The sequence below is a fragment of the Capsicum annuum genome, chromosome 4 (genome assembly GCF_002878395.1).
Source record: "Capsicum annuum cultivar UCD-10X-F1 chromosome 4, UCD10Xv1.1, whole genome shotgun sequence".
NCBI classification, from domain to species: domain Eukaryota; kingdom Viridiplantae; phylum Streptophyta; class Magnoliopsida; order Solanales; family Solanaceae; genus Capsicum; species Capsicum annuum.
The window spans coordinates 160,290,742-160,306,380 of record NC_061114.1 but is presented as its reverse complement, the minus strand read 5'-3'; the positions used below and the strand labels follow the sequence as shown (position 1 = coordinate 160,306,380).

At 30.8% G+C, this 15,639-nt stretch overlaps 1 protein-coding gene across 1 annotated transcript; it reads right to left on the bottom strand.

The window, feature by feature from the left end:
• Nucleotides 1-12,539: 12,539 nt before the first annotated feature.
• On the bottom strand, nucleotides 12,540-14,679 carry LOC107869652 (1-aminocyclopropane-1-carboxylate oxidase 5). The gene is made up of 3 exons (XM_016716152.2): nucleotides 14,434-14,679; nucleotides 13,955-14,184; nucleotides 12,540-13,433 (listed from the first exon to the last, which is right to left on the bottom strand). The coding sequence occupies exons 1-3, from the start codon at nucleotides 14,533-14,535 to the stop codon at nucleotides 12,818-12,820; spliced, it is 948 nt and encodes a 315-aa protein (XP_016571638.2). The 5' UTR covers nucleotides 14,536-14,679; the 3' UTR covers nucleotides 12,540-12,817.
• Between the last annotated feature and the right edge of the window lie 960 nt (nucleotides 14,680-15,639).

The following is a 15,639-nucleotide window of genomic DNA, read 5'->3' as shown; positions in this document are numbered from 1 at the left end:
ACCAAGTTTAAGTTTTACTTTTCTTGAAAGAAAAATAAAAGTAATACCATAATTACTTTTACTTTTCCTGAAAAAAAATATAAAACTTTTTCATATTTGGCAAACCTTTTTCTTGAAGGAAAGGTTTTGTGCATCTATAAATAGAAGACCCCCTTCTCATACTATAACACAATAACATTCATAATATAGTCGTTTAAGAGTTTTGTTTAGGGGGGATTTTCTCTCTCATTAGTTTTTATATTTTTTAATATTATGTTTTATAATATGTAGGCCAATTGGCCAAAATATATAATAATCTTTTTGCTATTACTTTTTTGTTGTCTAATTTATCGTCTCATAGTTTGCAACTAGTAACTTTCTTATGACGTCCTCTCAATTTTGAACCCAATAAGTGGTATCAGAGCCTGTGGTTCAAAGGTCCATTTGTTTAGGTTGAAGACATGCTAATATTAAAGTTTCAATCAATTTGATGATGATGAAGATCTTTGTCTAGCTACATGTGGAAAAGGAGTTTAGAGCATATATTCAAGATTTCTATTGCTGCATCCTTAAAAATAAAGATAAGATATTTTTTAAACCATTTTTAACCCATAATATTTTAAACTTTATTTTTAACCATGACAAGCAGTAGTAATGAAGATTATGTAAAGAACGAAGATCATGCACGCAAAGAAGGTGGATCAAATTATGGCAAGAAAATCAAGCCAAAAAAAAAAGATTTGTTAGGTTTTTTTCCTAGATTTTCTTACCAAGTTTAAGGTTTAATTTTCTTGAAAAAAATAAAGTAATACCATAATTACTTTTACTTTTCCTGAAAGGAAAATATAAAACTTTTTCATATTTGGCAAACCTTTTTCTTAGAGGAAAGGTTTTGGACATCTATAAATAGAAGATCCCCTTCTCATACCATAACACCATAACATTTACAATGTAGTCGTTTAAGAGTTTTTCTTAGGGGAAGATTTTCTCTCTCATTAGTTTTTATGTTTTTTAATATTAGGTTTTATAATATGTAGGCCAATTGGCCAACACATATAATAATTTTATGTTTTTAGTATTATTTTTTTTGTAGTGTGATTTATCATCTCATAGTTTGCAACTAGTAGCTTCCGCATGATGTCCTCTTAATTTCGAACCCAACACTGACAACCAAAACACAAACAATACAGTTTACAGCTATACGAAGTTGTCTTGTCGTTGAATCAACACAACAAGGACCAGGTCTCTTGCACACTAGTTTGTAAATCATCAAAATCCAAAATAAAACATCTATCGTCTCTAACACCAGTCATCGCCACCAATCACCTTCAGTAACAGTCATTTTCAATGGTTAATTTCACCACCATTGTCAACCTCCACATATCATTTGTTATGTAATGGATGAGACATGAAGAAAAATTGAAGAGAGAAAAAACAATAACATATGGTGTTGAATTATTAAATGGTTTCTTACATTGAAAATAAAAGATTAAATCTCTATTTATAGAGAACTAAAGAGAATAAAATAAGGAGAATAATGTATTTTTCTTACAGATACAAAACTAAATATTCTGTAATTAATAAACATTCGAATTGAAAGGAAGTAAATACTATAAAATATTTTTAGACTATAGAAGAGAAAGTAAACATAATCTATCATCAATTTGGATCACAAAGTAGAAGAAAAGTAAATCTCAAGATCATTAACTATTAATACACACGACCACCCACCTTTATCGTAATTATCCACCGCGCACCAACCACCTTACAACCAGCTATGTACCACCACAATTCATCATCTCTGGCCACCATCAAATAACCACAAACTACCTCCACCAACTATAATCACCACGATCACATCAGATTGTGCTTCAACAAATAAATAGCTCTTACATCACCATATAAATTAAAATCTTTTCTTGATATTTGTTGAAATAATATTTAACTACTTTAAAGTACTCTATTTATTAGTTCTTATACGATGAAAAGCTATACAAAAATAAATCATCTTAATTAGTCAATGATTCTAATTTAGAAATTATATTGTAATAAAGAAATATATATTTAGATTCAAACTTATCAATTTGAGTTGAAGTAAATAGTATCCAAGTCGAGCAGCCATATTGGGAAGGAAAATTATGAATCCTGATGAAATCATACATAGTTTTACTCTATAAAAACCAAGTCAAATAGTAATTGTTTCTCTGGACACACACACACACACATATATATACAATAATAATAATATTAATAATAATAATAATCTTTGAGTTGTTTGCAAACAGGTGGCATGCGGAATTTTAATTCACTTAATCAGTGAAATAACCATCATCATACCAATAATATGGATCATCATCACTATCCACATATGAATAGTCATGAATAGACCATTGTTCTTGAACAAGCTGATCTATAATTTTTTTAAGAATCTTTTCTTATAAATCTTTATTTAATTTAATCACCTTTAAGATAGTGATCAATATTTTTTCATCTAAGAAAATAGTATAATAACTAATTAGGCAGTATAAAGAACAAATTTCTTTATTAAAACCTTGTAACTTTGACACAGTAAAATCTGTGTTTCTTTTAGACTATAATCTCTGTCTAGAGCGTCAAATAATTTTATTTTTAATCTGTTGATTTTAGAATTATTTGAAGTATTTTTTAAACGATAAATTTTTTGATTGTATTTTCTTAACTTTGTTATATCTTTGTTAAGAGTTTCCATAATTGTTTTGGATTCCTAAAACCTTCTCCAAAGTTTCTTTAGTTATGGTTGTACCACTCTCATGATGATAAGTATAAATAATTCATAATTTAATATTCCCTATAGGTACTTAGTAACATATAATATGATGGGTGAATAAGGTAGATTTGAAGATAATTTTTTCTTATGCTAATATTTTCATGAATGATAGAGTTTATGTATATACCTTCTGACTTTTTTTATATTGGCTGTATCAATACCGCAATGTTTCTTCTTCCGGCTATGAAGAACTATTTAGCCTATTGCGACTCACTGTCTGAGGCTACTATTTCGTTCTTCCTCCGTCTAGGCTGAAGATCGCAACCTTCATTTTTCACCGACATATAAGATTATCAAAGGGTGTACAAACAAACTTATTTTATTTCATGAATATATTACAACATAGGAAAAATCTTTAGTCAGATCTTTCTTATACTCACATATAAAATATTTGTTACTTTTTCCTGATGGGAGAAATGTTCCTTACTCACTTATATAGAAGATACCTAACATTTTCTAAGAAAGAAAGATTTATAGAAATGTTGTCTACCTTCTATGAATTTTTATCTCTCCTTTTATAGATACAAGGAGGGGTAGATTTAAAATATTTATTTTCTTCAGGGTCATTCCTTCAAAGTCTTTATTTTTCTACTAGTCCTTTAGTAGGATAAGAGATAAGATTCTTATTCTTCCTAATTGGCTGCTTTTAGACCGTGGGGTCCAATCTTCTTTATCATTTTGTCGTCTGATGCCGACAATTATGTGGACGTAAATGCTTTTGCTTTATGTTTTTTATTCCATTATTGGTTCTTCTTTACAGCTGTAAATCACATCTCTTCATACATTGATGAGTTATCACCATTATTTCTTTTAAGATGTTCATATTCTAAGAATTTGGATGCCATAGTCCAGGTTTTTAGAGTAGCTGAAAATTGATGTGTTTCAAACACAGTAACTTTGTCCCTTAAGACTACTAATTTTGTCTTTTCTTTGGTCATTAGAATTCAGTGTGTATCTCTGTTGAGGACTTTGTAATTTTCTTCATAGTTATTTTTAAGGATGTGATATACTGCCTTCATCCCTAAAACTCGTCTGGTTTGGATCCACGTTTTATTAAAATAGGAAATCTTTTTATCAACTCCCATTGCGTTGATATTAAAGTTTCTTAATTTTTTCACTGTTATATAGTTAAACGTGGGAAAATATAATTGATCATCTTGAGATTTCATTGCTACGCTGTAGAATCTGCAATAGACTGCTTCCTCTTCGGCATAATTTCTAATTGAACTAGTCAAATGTATTGGTAGTCCTTCTAATTAAGATAAATCTGGTTTAGAATAAACTCGATCGAAGTAACTGAATTCAAATAATTTGGCTGTGAAACCAGCTGATTCGCCTGGAAAGATGGAAATCCTTGGATATAGACTTTTTGTCTCAATGACTCCAAAAGTTTCTACACAGACTTCTGGCAGATTGTAAATTTATTTTGTAAACGTCATATATTCTTCTTCTTTGGGATGGATATTTTCTACCTGAAAAGAAGCAAACTATTTTCCTGAAGAGAAGTTAGTTCTTTTTTCTGATTTCTCAGAGATTATTTTAGTTTTTACTGATTTTACTACTTCAGAGAAATTTCTCTGTGCTCGGCTTTTAGCTTTGTCCGAAGACTCTGCCATTGACATCTCTGGCTTTACCATTGAGATATTTTTGGCACTAGGTGCTAGTGACAATGTCCTGCCACTTTGTTAGGAAATTTTCCCTGTGCTTGGTGTTTGTCTTCATCTGAAGACTCTGCCATCGGCATATCCGGCTTTACCCTCGAGATATTTTTAGCAGTAGGTGCTAGTGGACAATCTCCTGCCACTTTGTTTGGAAATTCTCGTCCCTTGTGTCTGGTTTCTAGATGTTCACAGATAAGTTGGAACTCTATCATATTTTCAGCTTGATCAGTGTTAAGCCGACTTAATTCAAATTGTAATTTCTTTGCCTTTTTGGACAAGGATACAAGTTTATCTCGAATGCTACATAGCATGTTGCTCTTTTTATTTATGGCTTCATCAATCTCATTCATTTTCTGCCATATTCAATTGACCAATACCCGAGTTCTATTGTCCATATTGGGCGTTTCTTGAAAGAAAATCTGCAAAAACATTGTCACATCTTTTAATATTTTTAATTTTGAAAGTATAAAATGACAATAATACCTGCTATCTGTGTAGCCTTCTGTGTTGAGGTTCTAAAGGTAGTTTATTAACTATCAATCCTGATATTTGTGTATTGTCTGTTTTAACAAAAAAGGTTTTGGTAATAGAAATGTGAAAAACTTTCGTATTTCTTTTATTACCGCTAACAATTCTTTTTCATTTGTGAAGTAATTAACTTCGGCTTCGTTAAATGTTCCACTGGTGTACCTATAGATTTTATTTAAATCTGTTTGTAACAATGCTGCCCAATGATAGTCGGAGGCATTAGTTTGTAGAATCAAATTATCTTCTGGTTCTGATAATCTATGCTTTGGTAGCTTAGCACATTCTTCTTTTAATTTTTGAACACAAAGAGTATGTTCATTAGTCCATCTAAGTTGATTTGACTTTCGAATGAGTTTTTGTAAAGATTTTTTTTTTGCAAGATCTAGGATAAATTCACCTGCATAATTCAAACAACCAAGAAACTTCTATATTTCTTGTTTCGTTGTTAGTTTATCAGGAAATTTGACTATTTTTTTTGAAATATGACTTTGTAATTCTATCCTATTTTTTGAAATTATCATTCCTAAAAATTCTATTTCATTTTTGCTTATTTCAACCTTCTTTTGGCATAAAATAATTCCATTTTTAACACAAATGTTTGAAAATTCTTTTAGATGTGTTAAGTGTTCTTGGTAGTTTTCTGAACATACCAAAATATCAACTATGTAAACAATTAGAAAATTTTTCTCAGAAAATATTTTATCCATTTTTCGTTGAAAATTTGTGGGGTATTTTTTAATCCAAATGACATTACTAACCATTCATAATGTCCATTAGGAGTGCTAAATGCTGTTAGATGGACTGATTTCTCTAAAAGTTTAATTTGCCAAAAGCCATTTTTGCAATTAAATTTTGAAAAGTAGGTTTTTCCTTTAGCAAGGTTAATTAAACTATTTTTATTTGGGATAAAATATCTGTCAAAAATATAATTTTTATTTAGCTCTTTATAGTTTATAACCATTCAAGATTTTCCTCTTTTTTTGTTCTGTATGATTTCTTACCATTAACGCAGGACTAATGTGTGGACTCCTGCTTGCTCTTATTAATTTAAGATTGAGGAGTTCTTGTATTTGAATTTTAAATTCAATTTTTTCTTCCTCGTTATAAAGCATTGGTTTAACTCTTGTTATGATACTAGGATTTTTAAGAATTAAGATTGTTTTTTCATACTTATTATTTTATTTTTGTAATGGATTTTCTCTATAAGAAACTGATATAAGAGCAAACGCTAACACATTTGAGGCTTTTAACTGAGAATAATTACAAGGTATTAAGCAATTTTTGTCATTTTTGATTGTTTTATCTTTGATTTTGCAGTAGAAGTCAAGATGCAAGAGAACCAACAGGGATGGAAGAAAAAGAGTTGAAATTTGAAGCAAATAGAAGAGAAGTGTGGCTGATGACATTCCTAATAAGTCGTCAGCCCTGTGATAAGTTATCAGATATACTGTCAGCCTTAGACAGAGAACGGACCTCAGGTGAAAGTTGTTACGACATTTCCTGATAAGTCGTCAAAGAGTTGATAAGTCGTCAGAGTCTCCGTCAGCCTTAGGCAGAACATGTGAGTTGAAGTAGAGAAGTGACGACATTGTCTGATATGTCATCACATTTCTGATAAGTCGTCAGGATTCATCGTCAGCCTTGAGCAAGAAGTGCTAAAATTGAAGAGGGAGCTGATGACATTTGTGATAAGTCGTTAGACTCCTGATAACGTGTCACGAATGTCGTCGCCTAATTCGAGGAATTATTAAACTCTGTGATTTTGTTTCCTTATTTAGGCTGAACTATAAAAAATATTGTTTAGGGTTTTCTAAAGGAGTTTTGAACATAATTTTGGAACACACGTATTTTGTTATTTTCTCTCTCTATTTTTTTGGCTTGAAAAATAATAAACTTTGAGGAGATTTTCATCAATATTTTGGAATTTTTATTGTGACCTAATCTGAGGATCACTGGTTATTATTCATCTTGTGGTAAGTTCATCTTTCAAATTATGAATACGTCTAGTTGTTTCGCTTATTACATTATGAGTGGCTAAATCCCTTTGACCCAAATTATGGGATCTATAGGTTAAGTCTTGGTAAGATGCTCTGTATTTTCAATTCTAAAGGTAATAGGACTCCTTGATAATTCTGAGATTGTAATTATTGTCTATTGATTGCAAATGATAGATAGCACCTTCTTTGATTTGCTTGAGATAAGAAATCAAATATAGTAGGAAGTGAATTATTGACAGGGACTTGAAAACACTACAACAACAAAAACAACAACATACCCAGTGTATTCCCACCTAGTGGGGTCTAGGGAGGGTAGAGTGTACGCAGGCCATACCACTACCTTAAGAGAAGTAGATAGACTATTTCCGATAGACCCGCGGCTTAGGACCAATGATAGTATAACAAATACAAAAAGTAAACGCATATAAACTAGTATGGTACACAAAACAAACTAACAGTATAACAAACATAAAAGAGGATTAGGTAATTAAGTTCTTAAGTAGATCGAGAGAAATTTAGGCATAATAGAGATAATCTGTTGCCCTACCTACTGTGAGAATCTTGAATCACTATTAGCATTTGTCAAGTACTAAAACCCATAGTGAACATAATTCTGGTTTTCCATAAACTCTTGATTTCAAACACTGAAACTAAAGTGACCAACAATTATTTGCTAATCTCCAAAACTCCCATTTCAGGAAACATCCAACTATCAGTTGATTAAATCGCAAACAACTTAAGTTCACACCATATTCCCTGTGGGATTCGACCCCAACCTAGTTGGGTTATTTATTGTCAACGATCGCTTATATTCTCATTAGAGAGGTGTAGTTTGAGCGTTATCAGAAACTTGTAAATCTTGTTTTATTTTCTCAAGATTGAGACATTTACAAGAGTAGTTTTTAGGGGTGTCTAAAAATTTCTTTTTAAAGATTTCCTTTTCTTTTATCAAGATATAAGGATTGTGTTTCTTTGGGATTTTTATAAATTGATTACACGGAGTTTTAAAATTTACCATGTATACTGTTTGATGATAATTTTGAAACTGTTGTATAAAGTCATTTCCTAGTAATAAATCAGTTTCAAGTTTTTCATATGGAAAAACATGTTTTATAGAAACAATTTTAGATCCTAAAATTATTTCTACATTTTTCTTTTCATGTGTTAGTTTTTCTTTATCACATGTAATACCAATAACAGAGGTATTACCCTTATTAATATCTCAATTTTTTTTTATTAAAAAGGATTTTGCTAAACTAGCTTCAGAGTCGTTATCTATCTGACAACATGAAGTCGGTTTTGTTTCATAGGTTGTAAATTCTACGAATACTGATACTCTAAAGGAGGTTTCTTTAGGCATTAAATTTTAGGAATAAAACAAGTTTTATCTCCTAAGCTTATTTGGATTCCTTCTTTTTGGATATTATATTGATCCAAGCTATTAAGAAATATTCCTCCTAAGATTAGGTTGTAATCATTTTCATGATTACTAATATAACAAGGAACTCTTATTCTAATTGTTTCAAGTTGTATTGGTAATTCTACCATTTTAGAATATTCGTAGCTATTTCCTTCAAAGTTTTGTAAATATAAGGCTTACCTTGGAAGTTAATTAATCCGTTTAGGATACTTTCGTTGACATGATTTGCTGATGATCCTGACTGTATTAGGATTTTTTGTTTGTTCCAGTCGCTTCCATTAAAGAATCTTCCTAAAACTTCTGTAATATTATTAGAGCTTTCATTGTTAAATCTCATGGAGTTACCTTTTCATATGGAGTTTCTCCCATATTCTATGGAGAGTCTTAGATTTGAAGCAATGGAGCTTCCTATTTCTATAGCCTTTCCTACATGAATTTCATATTCTGTAGGAATATTTGGTTGTTGAATTGCTACTATTCCTGTGCATTCTTGGTTAATTTCTTGGTCAATTTCGACTAGGCTTTTATTTTTATAGACATTTCCATAATTTGAATTGGTAACAATATATAGAGCTTGATAATAGATGCTCATAATATGATTACCTGGTTTAAATAAGTCTTCTCTTTTTACCTAAAAGTGCAAACTTAAAGCTTCATTAAAATTTGCATCTTTTAATGATATCCAATACCTGGGATAATAGGTGAATAATAATTTGGTATAAGTCAAATTTTCTTCAACAATACCTAGGTTTCCTTCTCTGGTATTAATAAATCTTTCATCTGAAAGGTTAATTACAATGGAACAGTCTATTCCTTCCTTAAAAGTGGATTTAACCGTTATTTGGATTCCTTCAAGATGAAAATAATTCATCGTTTTCCTATTCCTTTCTGAAATTTTTCTTAAAATTTGGTCGATCATAGGTTTTGTCAATAAGTTAAGCTTATGTCTGCCAGTAGTTTGGGTGACTTCAATCACTTTTTCAATCTCTTGTTATTCATTATAAGAGATTTTATTTCTTGAAAAATTTCTTTGTAGTCTATTGAACATACTATCTCCTGCTCGAAGATTGAATTTTAATTCTTGGATTTTTCTTAACAATTCTCCATTGAATGTTGCTTTTAATGTATATCCTCGCTGATCTTCTTCAGCTTCTATAACCTGAGTGGTTTCTTCTATGTTCTCAATTTCTTGATTCATTCTTCTAAATCAATACTTGATTATGAGAATTCTTCATAGAGTTCTACATAAAAGTCCTCACTTTTAATAGACGAAACTAACTCTAGGTCTGACTCAATTTCTTCTCTATCTATTTTAGATACTTTGACTCTTTTCTTGTTACATTCATAACTTTTGTGGCCTTCTTCTCCACAATTATAGCATTTGCATTTATCCGTAGATTTCTTTTTGAAATTTCTTCGTTTTTTAAAGTACCTTTTTCTTGGTACATAGTTTTTCTTGGAAATATTTTTCCTTTTTATTAATCCTTTGGTTTTTTTTTTAAAGAATTTCTTTCATGACATTCCCACTGAGATGCTACTTCTGTGTCTTCACAGTAAATTTGGGTACCAATTCTTTTAGCTTTTCTTTGCATATTATATAACATACAAAGCTGGCTAAGTCTTTGATTAAGGAAGGAAATTCTTCTTCCAAGAGAGTCATGCATTTGATCTTCCTTAGCATATTCTTCTCTAAAATAGCTAACCCAATATCCTGGTAGCTTTTGATAATATTTATCTATGTATGGAGTCATGTTCGTACTACTATCAAATAAATTGTAGTAGTATGTTTCAAACTCGCAAGTATATTCTTGAATATACTTCATTTTACAAATTTAAAATTTTTCTAGCCATTCTGCGGCTAGTAGCCTTTGCTTTTCTTTTCCTTTAGAAATATCTCCTTGTCTTCCTAGGAATTCAACTCTTACATATCTTACTATGTAATCTATTCTCGCTCGAATTGATTTGTTAAATTGCTCTACAACTTCTAATCTGAATATTTTTTTAGTTTTCTCTGATTTCCTTTAAACCAATTGTCTACCTTTCCAGTAAAGGTGTTTGTGGCTATCAAGTACTTTTTTTACTGCTGTAATTGGTTCCTTTTCCTAAGATAAAGAATATTTTTAGGTTTTTGGCCCATAATTTTAGAAATTCTCCTGGTTCTGTTTTACAATCTAAATTCAGAAATTGGGTAGATCCAGCGTCTCCTACTGAGAGTCTATTTGGCATGAATTTAACTTTAGAATTTATATGGTACTGACTATTATAATCTTTCCATTTTTAGATTTAGGTAGGAAATTACTCCTTGGTACCGACTCGTTGAACGAGCTTCCTTCTTCTCTCGGATTTCTAAAGTTTCCTTGGGGTCCTCCTGTATCCCCATAGTTCGTATGAACACTATGGTTTTGATCATTAAGATCAAACTCTTCTAGGGCATAGACTAGTTCGTCTAGTTTATTCATTTTCTTTTGCTTCTTTAAATCTTCTATCTTGCTTTTAGAAGTAGAAGCTTCTTCTAATTCTTTATTTTTAGAAATTTTTAAAATTTTTTCTAATTTTTCTAATTCTTCTCTTTGTCTTTTTTGTGAGAAAGTGGGATATAATTTTTTCATCAAGACTTCCTTTCTGATAGATTCCTTTGTTGAAAATTCTTGGAGTAAAGATTTCATTCCTAAGTCTTTTTCCTAATTCTTTATCAAAATTATCTGCTTTTTCGATGAAATTATTTATTTTAGCTGGTGAGCTATCTTTAAGGATTTTGATTTCCTCTTCTATTAGATTTACTTTAAGGACTATATATGTCTTTGCATATCTAAAAGATCATTTAGTTTTTCTAAGATTTATTTATTACTCATTTAAACAAATTGTTCTATTAATTTTTCTTCTAAATTAGATATCACTGTGCTTAGATGATCTAACTTATGAGGATCTTCTTGTGTCTCACTTAATCTTTTATATTCTAAATAGTTACTATTTAGAGCTCTTTTGACTTCTCTGAAAGCCTGTATATTTTTATATGGTCTCCTCATATTGAGAGCTTATCTATTCGTTTAATAACTAGGTTACTTTAGCTACATGACTCTGATACCAATAATATTGGGGCTGTTCACAAACAGGGTGACATGCGAAATTTTAATTCACTTAATCAGTGAAATAACCATCATCATACCGATAGTATGGATCATCATCACTATCCACATATGAATAGACCATTGTTCTTGAACAAGCTGATCTATAATTTTTTCAAGAATCTTTTCTTGTAAATTTTTATTTAATTTAATCACCTTTAAAATAGTGATTAATGTTTTTTCATTTAAGAAAATAGTATAATAACTCATTATATATATATATATATATATATATATATATATTAACGGGTGAACCGACGGCTAGCTGACATAGAAAGGGGACAATCGACCATGCAAATCCGGTAGTACATCTGTTTTCCTAGTTTACGTTGGTCTGCTCGATCTGTTATATTTATTTCTTTATTGATGCATAAAAATAATTATTACTATATGGTCTTGGATCAATCATCAGTTCAGATTTGTACTACGTTCATTGTTCACAATTCACACCAATTTTTATTTAGTATAATGATGCATTAATTATTATTTTGACATATTGCTAGTTTAACTAAGAGATGGAGAGAGATATGTCTAATTTAAATTTCACATTGGCTCCTAGCTGGTCAACAAACCCATTTTCTTATTCGCTTGCTGACTCATTCTCTTTGAGGTTAATCATTAGTCTTCATTAAGCTAAGATTCAACTCAGTTAATAACAATATTATATATTTTTCAAGGTTCAACATACTAAGAGTGTCGTTTAGATAAAGTTGGTCATAAATAACTGATAAGTTATGTGTTGAAAAGTAATTTTAAGTGATGAAACTGATTTAATAGATACATAGTTAATTATTTTGATAGATGTGGTGACGCTGATAATAAATTAGTAGTAGATATGTTTGATCGATTAAGATTCAGGAGAACAAAATTAATAAGTTTAAAGTTGGCACAAGTCAAATTCTGAATTATAGTGACAATATGAAAAAAACCATGACAAACAATTATAAGAAATAGAAAAAGAAAGAAACTAAGATGGCTAACAATAACAAGATATAGGAAGCACGCATTTCTATAATATATTTGTAATCTGCAAACACAGAATTAATTAATATACGGAATCTGAAAAATGGAAAAACAAAAATACAAAATATTCCCTGAAAACAGTCACAATTTTGTGCACTGCTATATTAAAGATCGACAATTATAACCAAACAAACAAACAAAAAAAAATTGACAAGTCAAGTACTAATGCAAGTGATTGATCTATATGAACAAAACAAAGGAGAGAAAAAGTATAGACCACACATTACCAAAAGAAAAAAAGAGTAAAAAATTAAGGGTCTCCAGCTTCTTGACCATCATCACATGGCTCTAACAGCTTGGAATCTTGGCTCTTTAGGTAGAAATTTCTGTTCAGTATAAACATTCATGTAATCACCAAACACAAAAGCTGGATAATCGAATTCCACCTGATTATTTTTCTCGTCCTTATTCTCTGAAATTAGTTGAGGTGCAGGAGCAATAGTCGCTTTCAAAGAGGGATTGTAAAACGAGGCAATTGACCTCCTAGTCCCATTTTCCTTGGCCATAACTCGATGCCACACACTTTTGTACTTGCCATTACTAAGAACCTCAATTTGGTCACCAGTGTTGATGACGATGGCATTCTGGATCGGCTGAACATCGATCCATTCGCCATCCTTGAGGATTTGGAGACCATCAACTTGATCATCTTGAAACAGCAAAATGACACCACCAGCATCAGTGTGTGCTCGTAGGCCGTTCACCATTTCGGGATGAGGGCATGGTGGATAATGACTGACTTTAGTACCGAAAAACGCATTTTTGGATCCTTCTTCACCGTTATTGAAGGCTTTGTTGATGAAACCTTTTGGTAGACCTAAGTTTTCGTCCATTACTTCCATCACTTGTTTTGCTAGATTCTTCAGTTCTGATCGATACTCTTTCATTATGTCCCTGTTTATTTAATATATATATATATATATATAAAAGTGTATGCATTTGTTAGTGAAATGATATAAAAAAAATCATATATTTATTGTACAATTTCTATGATTTTCATCTTGATTAACAGAAAATGCAGTGTTTATATCATATAGCTGGTGGAATTTTGTAGATAATATTGTTTGTTTGAAAGCTTGGATCAAGCTTGGTGAATCCAAACAACATCACGATGAGACTTATAGAAGGAAAAATCTACCTACTAGTTATTGCGTGTTTATTTGTAAATATCTTTTAGGTGGTCTGATGGTGTAGAGACTCTTTTGCACTAACAGTATATATACAGAAATTGAGCTCTTTTCTACTTAGATCTCGTTTGTGGGGTTGGAATTCGTAGAATTGAGGGAGGAATATATATTTGTGTGTGAGAAAGATTATGGACCCATTTAAACTTTTAGATTTTGAAAGCAATTTGTCAGATGCAACTCCAGTTATGTTATTCTAATTAAAAATGTTTTTAGAGTAAAAGTTTGAACCTGAATTGAGGAATATCGGAGGGCCATTCATTATAATCAGTGAGAAGGAACACATCTTCCCAGTCTACGTTTTCAACTTTGCTGCCATTGCTCTTATTCTTCTCCACATCATCCAGCAATTTCAATGCTGTTGACTTGTTGAAATTCTCTTCTCTTTCCTTCTTGAAGCATTCTGAGGAAACCCTCTTCACCTTCTCAAGAAGTTCCACAGGAATCCCATGATTCACCAACTGCACAAAACATAATTCATGTTGCATCGTTTGATTAGACATGAAATTTAGGAAACAACATAAGACTAGCTAGCTAGAGCTAGTTTGAAATTTTTCATTTTACATTTCATAACGTAATATTTATGTGAATGTAAAAGCTTGTAATTGCGTACTAAAGGTAAGATGAGAAGTTTGAGTTAAATTACTTGGGCTATCGAGTTGTTTTGTGCTTGCTCATTCTAAATAAGAGAAAATCAAATGACACTATACCTGAAAGAATCCCCATTCTTCACAGCAAGTGGCAATCTGAGCCAAAGTCTTGGTTCTCTCCTCTCCATTAAGCTTTGAAAAATCAATTACTGGAATAGCCATTGATGATGCAATTATACAACAAAAGTACAAGTATCCAGAAAGAGCAAAATATAAGTAAGAGAGAAAACAATATATGCTAGAAAGTGGAAAGAGTTTTTCTTCTTTTCTTAGGATGGCACTAATCACTATTTATGTTTGTGGGATAGGAAACAATTACCACAGTCCTATTTATAGCAAAAAAAATTCAGACACCTTGGATGTCAACTCTCTAAATAATTTATTACTACTTTATTTTTCCTTTTTTGTCCAATATTTTAAATGATAAACAAAGTGTAGCCGTTAGAGTAGCTAGGCTAATTTGGACGGTGACATCAAATTAACTTATTAAACAAGGTCAATGTCTTCATGAGTGATGAGTCATTGCTTCCCCAAAACAGAAGCATTTTCGTCATGACATAATAATTAATGCTGCATTTCCATCTCATAATAATAATAATAATACTCAAATAAGTTGTTAACGACATAATAATAGTAGTAGTATTGGTCCCTTTGAATACATGATATTCTTGAATAAAAAAAAAATGCCTAGTTTGGAAAGTTTAGTATTTTTGACTAATTGTACAACTTTTCTTTTTCCGAGTAATTTGAGGTTTAGAAGCACTTTTGAAAAGATTGGTCATCCATTGCTTTTGAAATGCTAACGCCAGTTTTTTTCTTTGGCCAAATACAAATTACTCTCTCCGTTCAAAAAAGAATGGCCTATTTTTTTTTAGTCCGTTTAAAAAAGAATGATTCCTTTCCTTTTTTGGCAATACTTTAATTTCAACTTTCCACATGACATGTTTAGGATCACAAGATTAAAGGATATTTTGGTACATTTGACAAAACTTTAATCCAAGGCCACAAGATTCAAAAGTTTCTTTATTTTCTTAAACTTTGTGCCAAGTCAAAGTAGGTCATTCTTTTTGAAACGGAGGGAGTATTATATAGTTTGACAAAAGTATTTTTCATAATTAACATACTTTGAACCTTGAACATAAACAATCTCTTGTTGGGTTCAATGTATATGAAAAGTGTGAATGGAAAATGGAGGGAACCAAGTGAAAGAAAAAAAATAGAGAAGAAAAACACTAAAATGGAAAGTGTACTCTAAAATGACAAGTC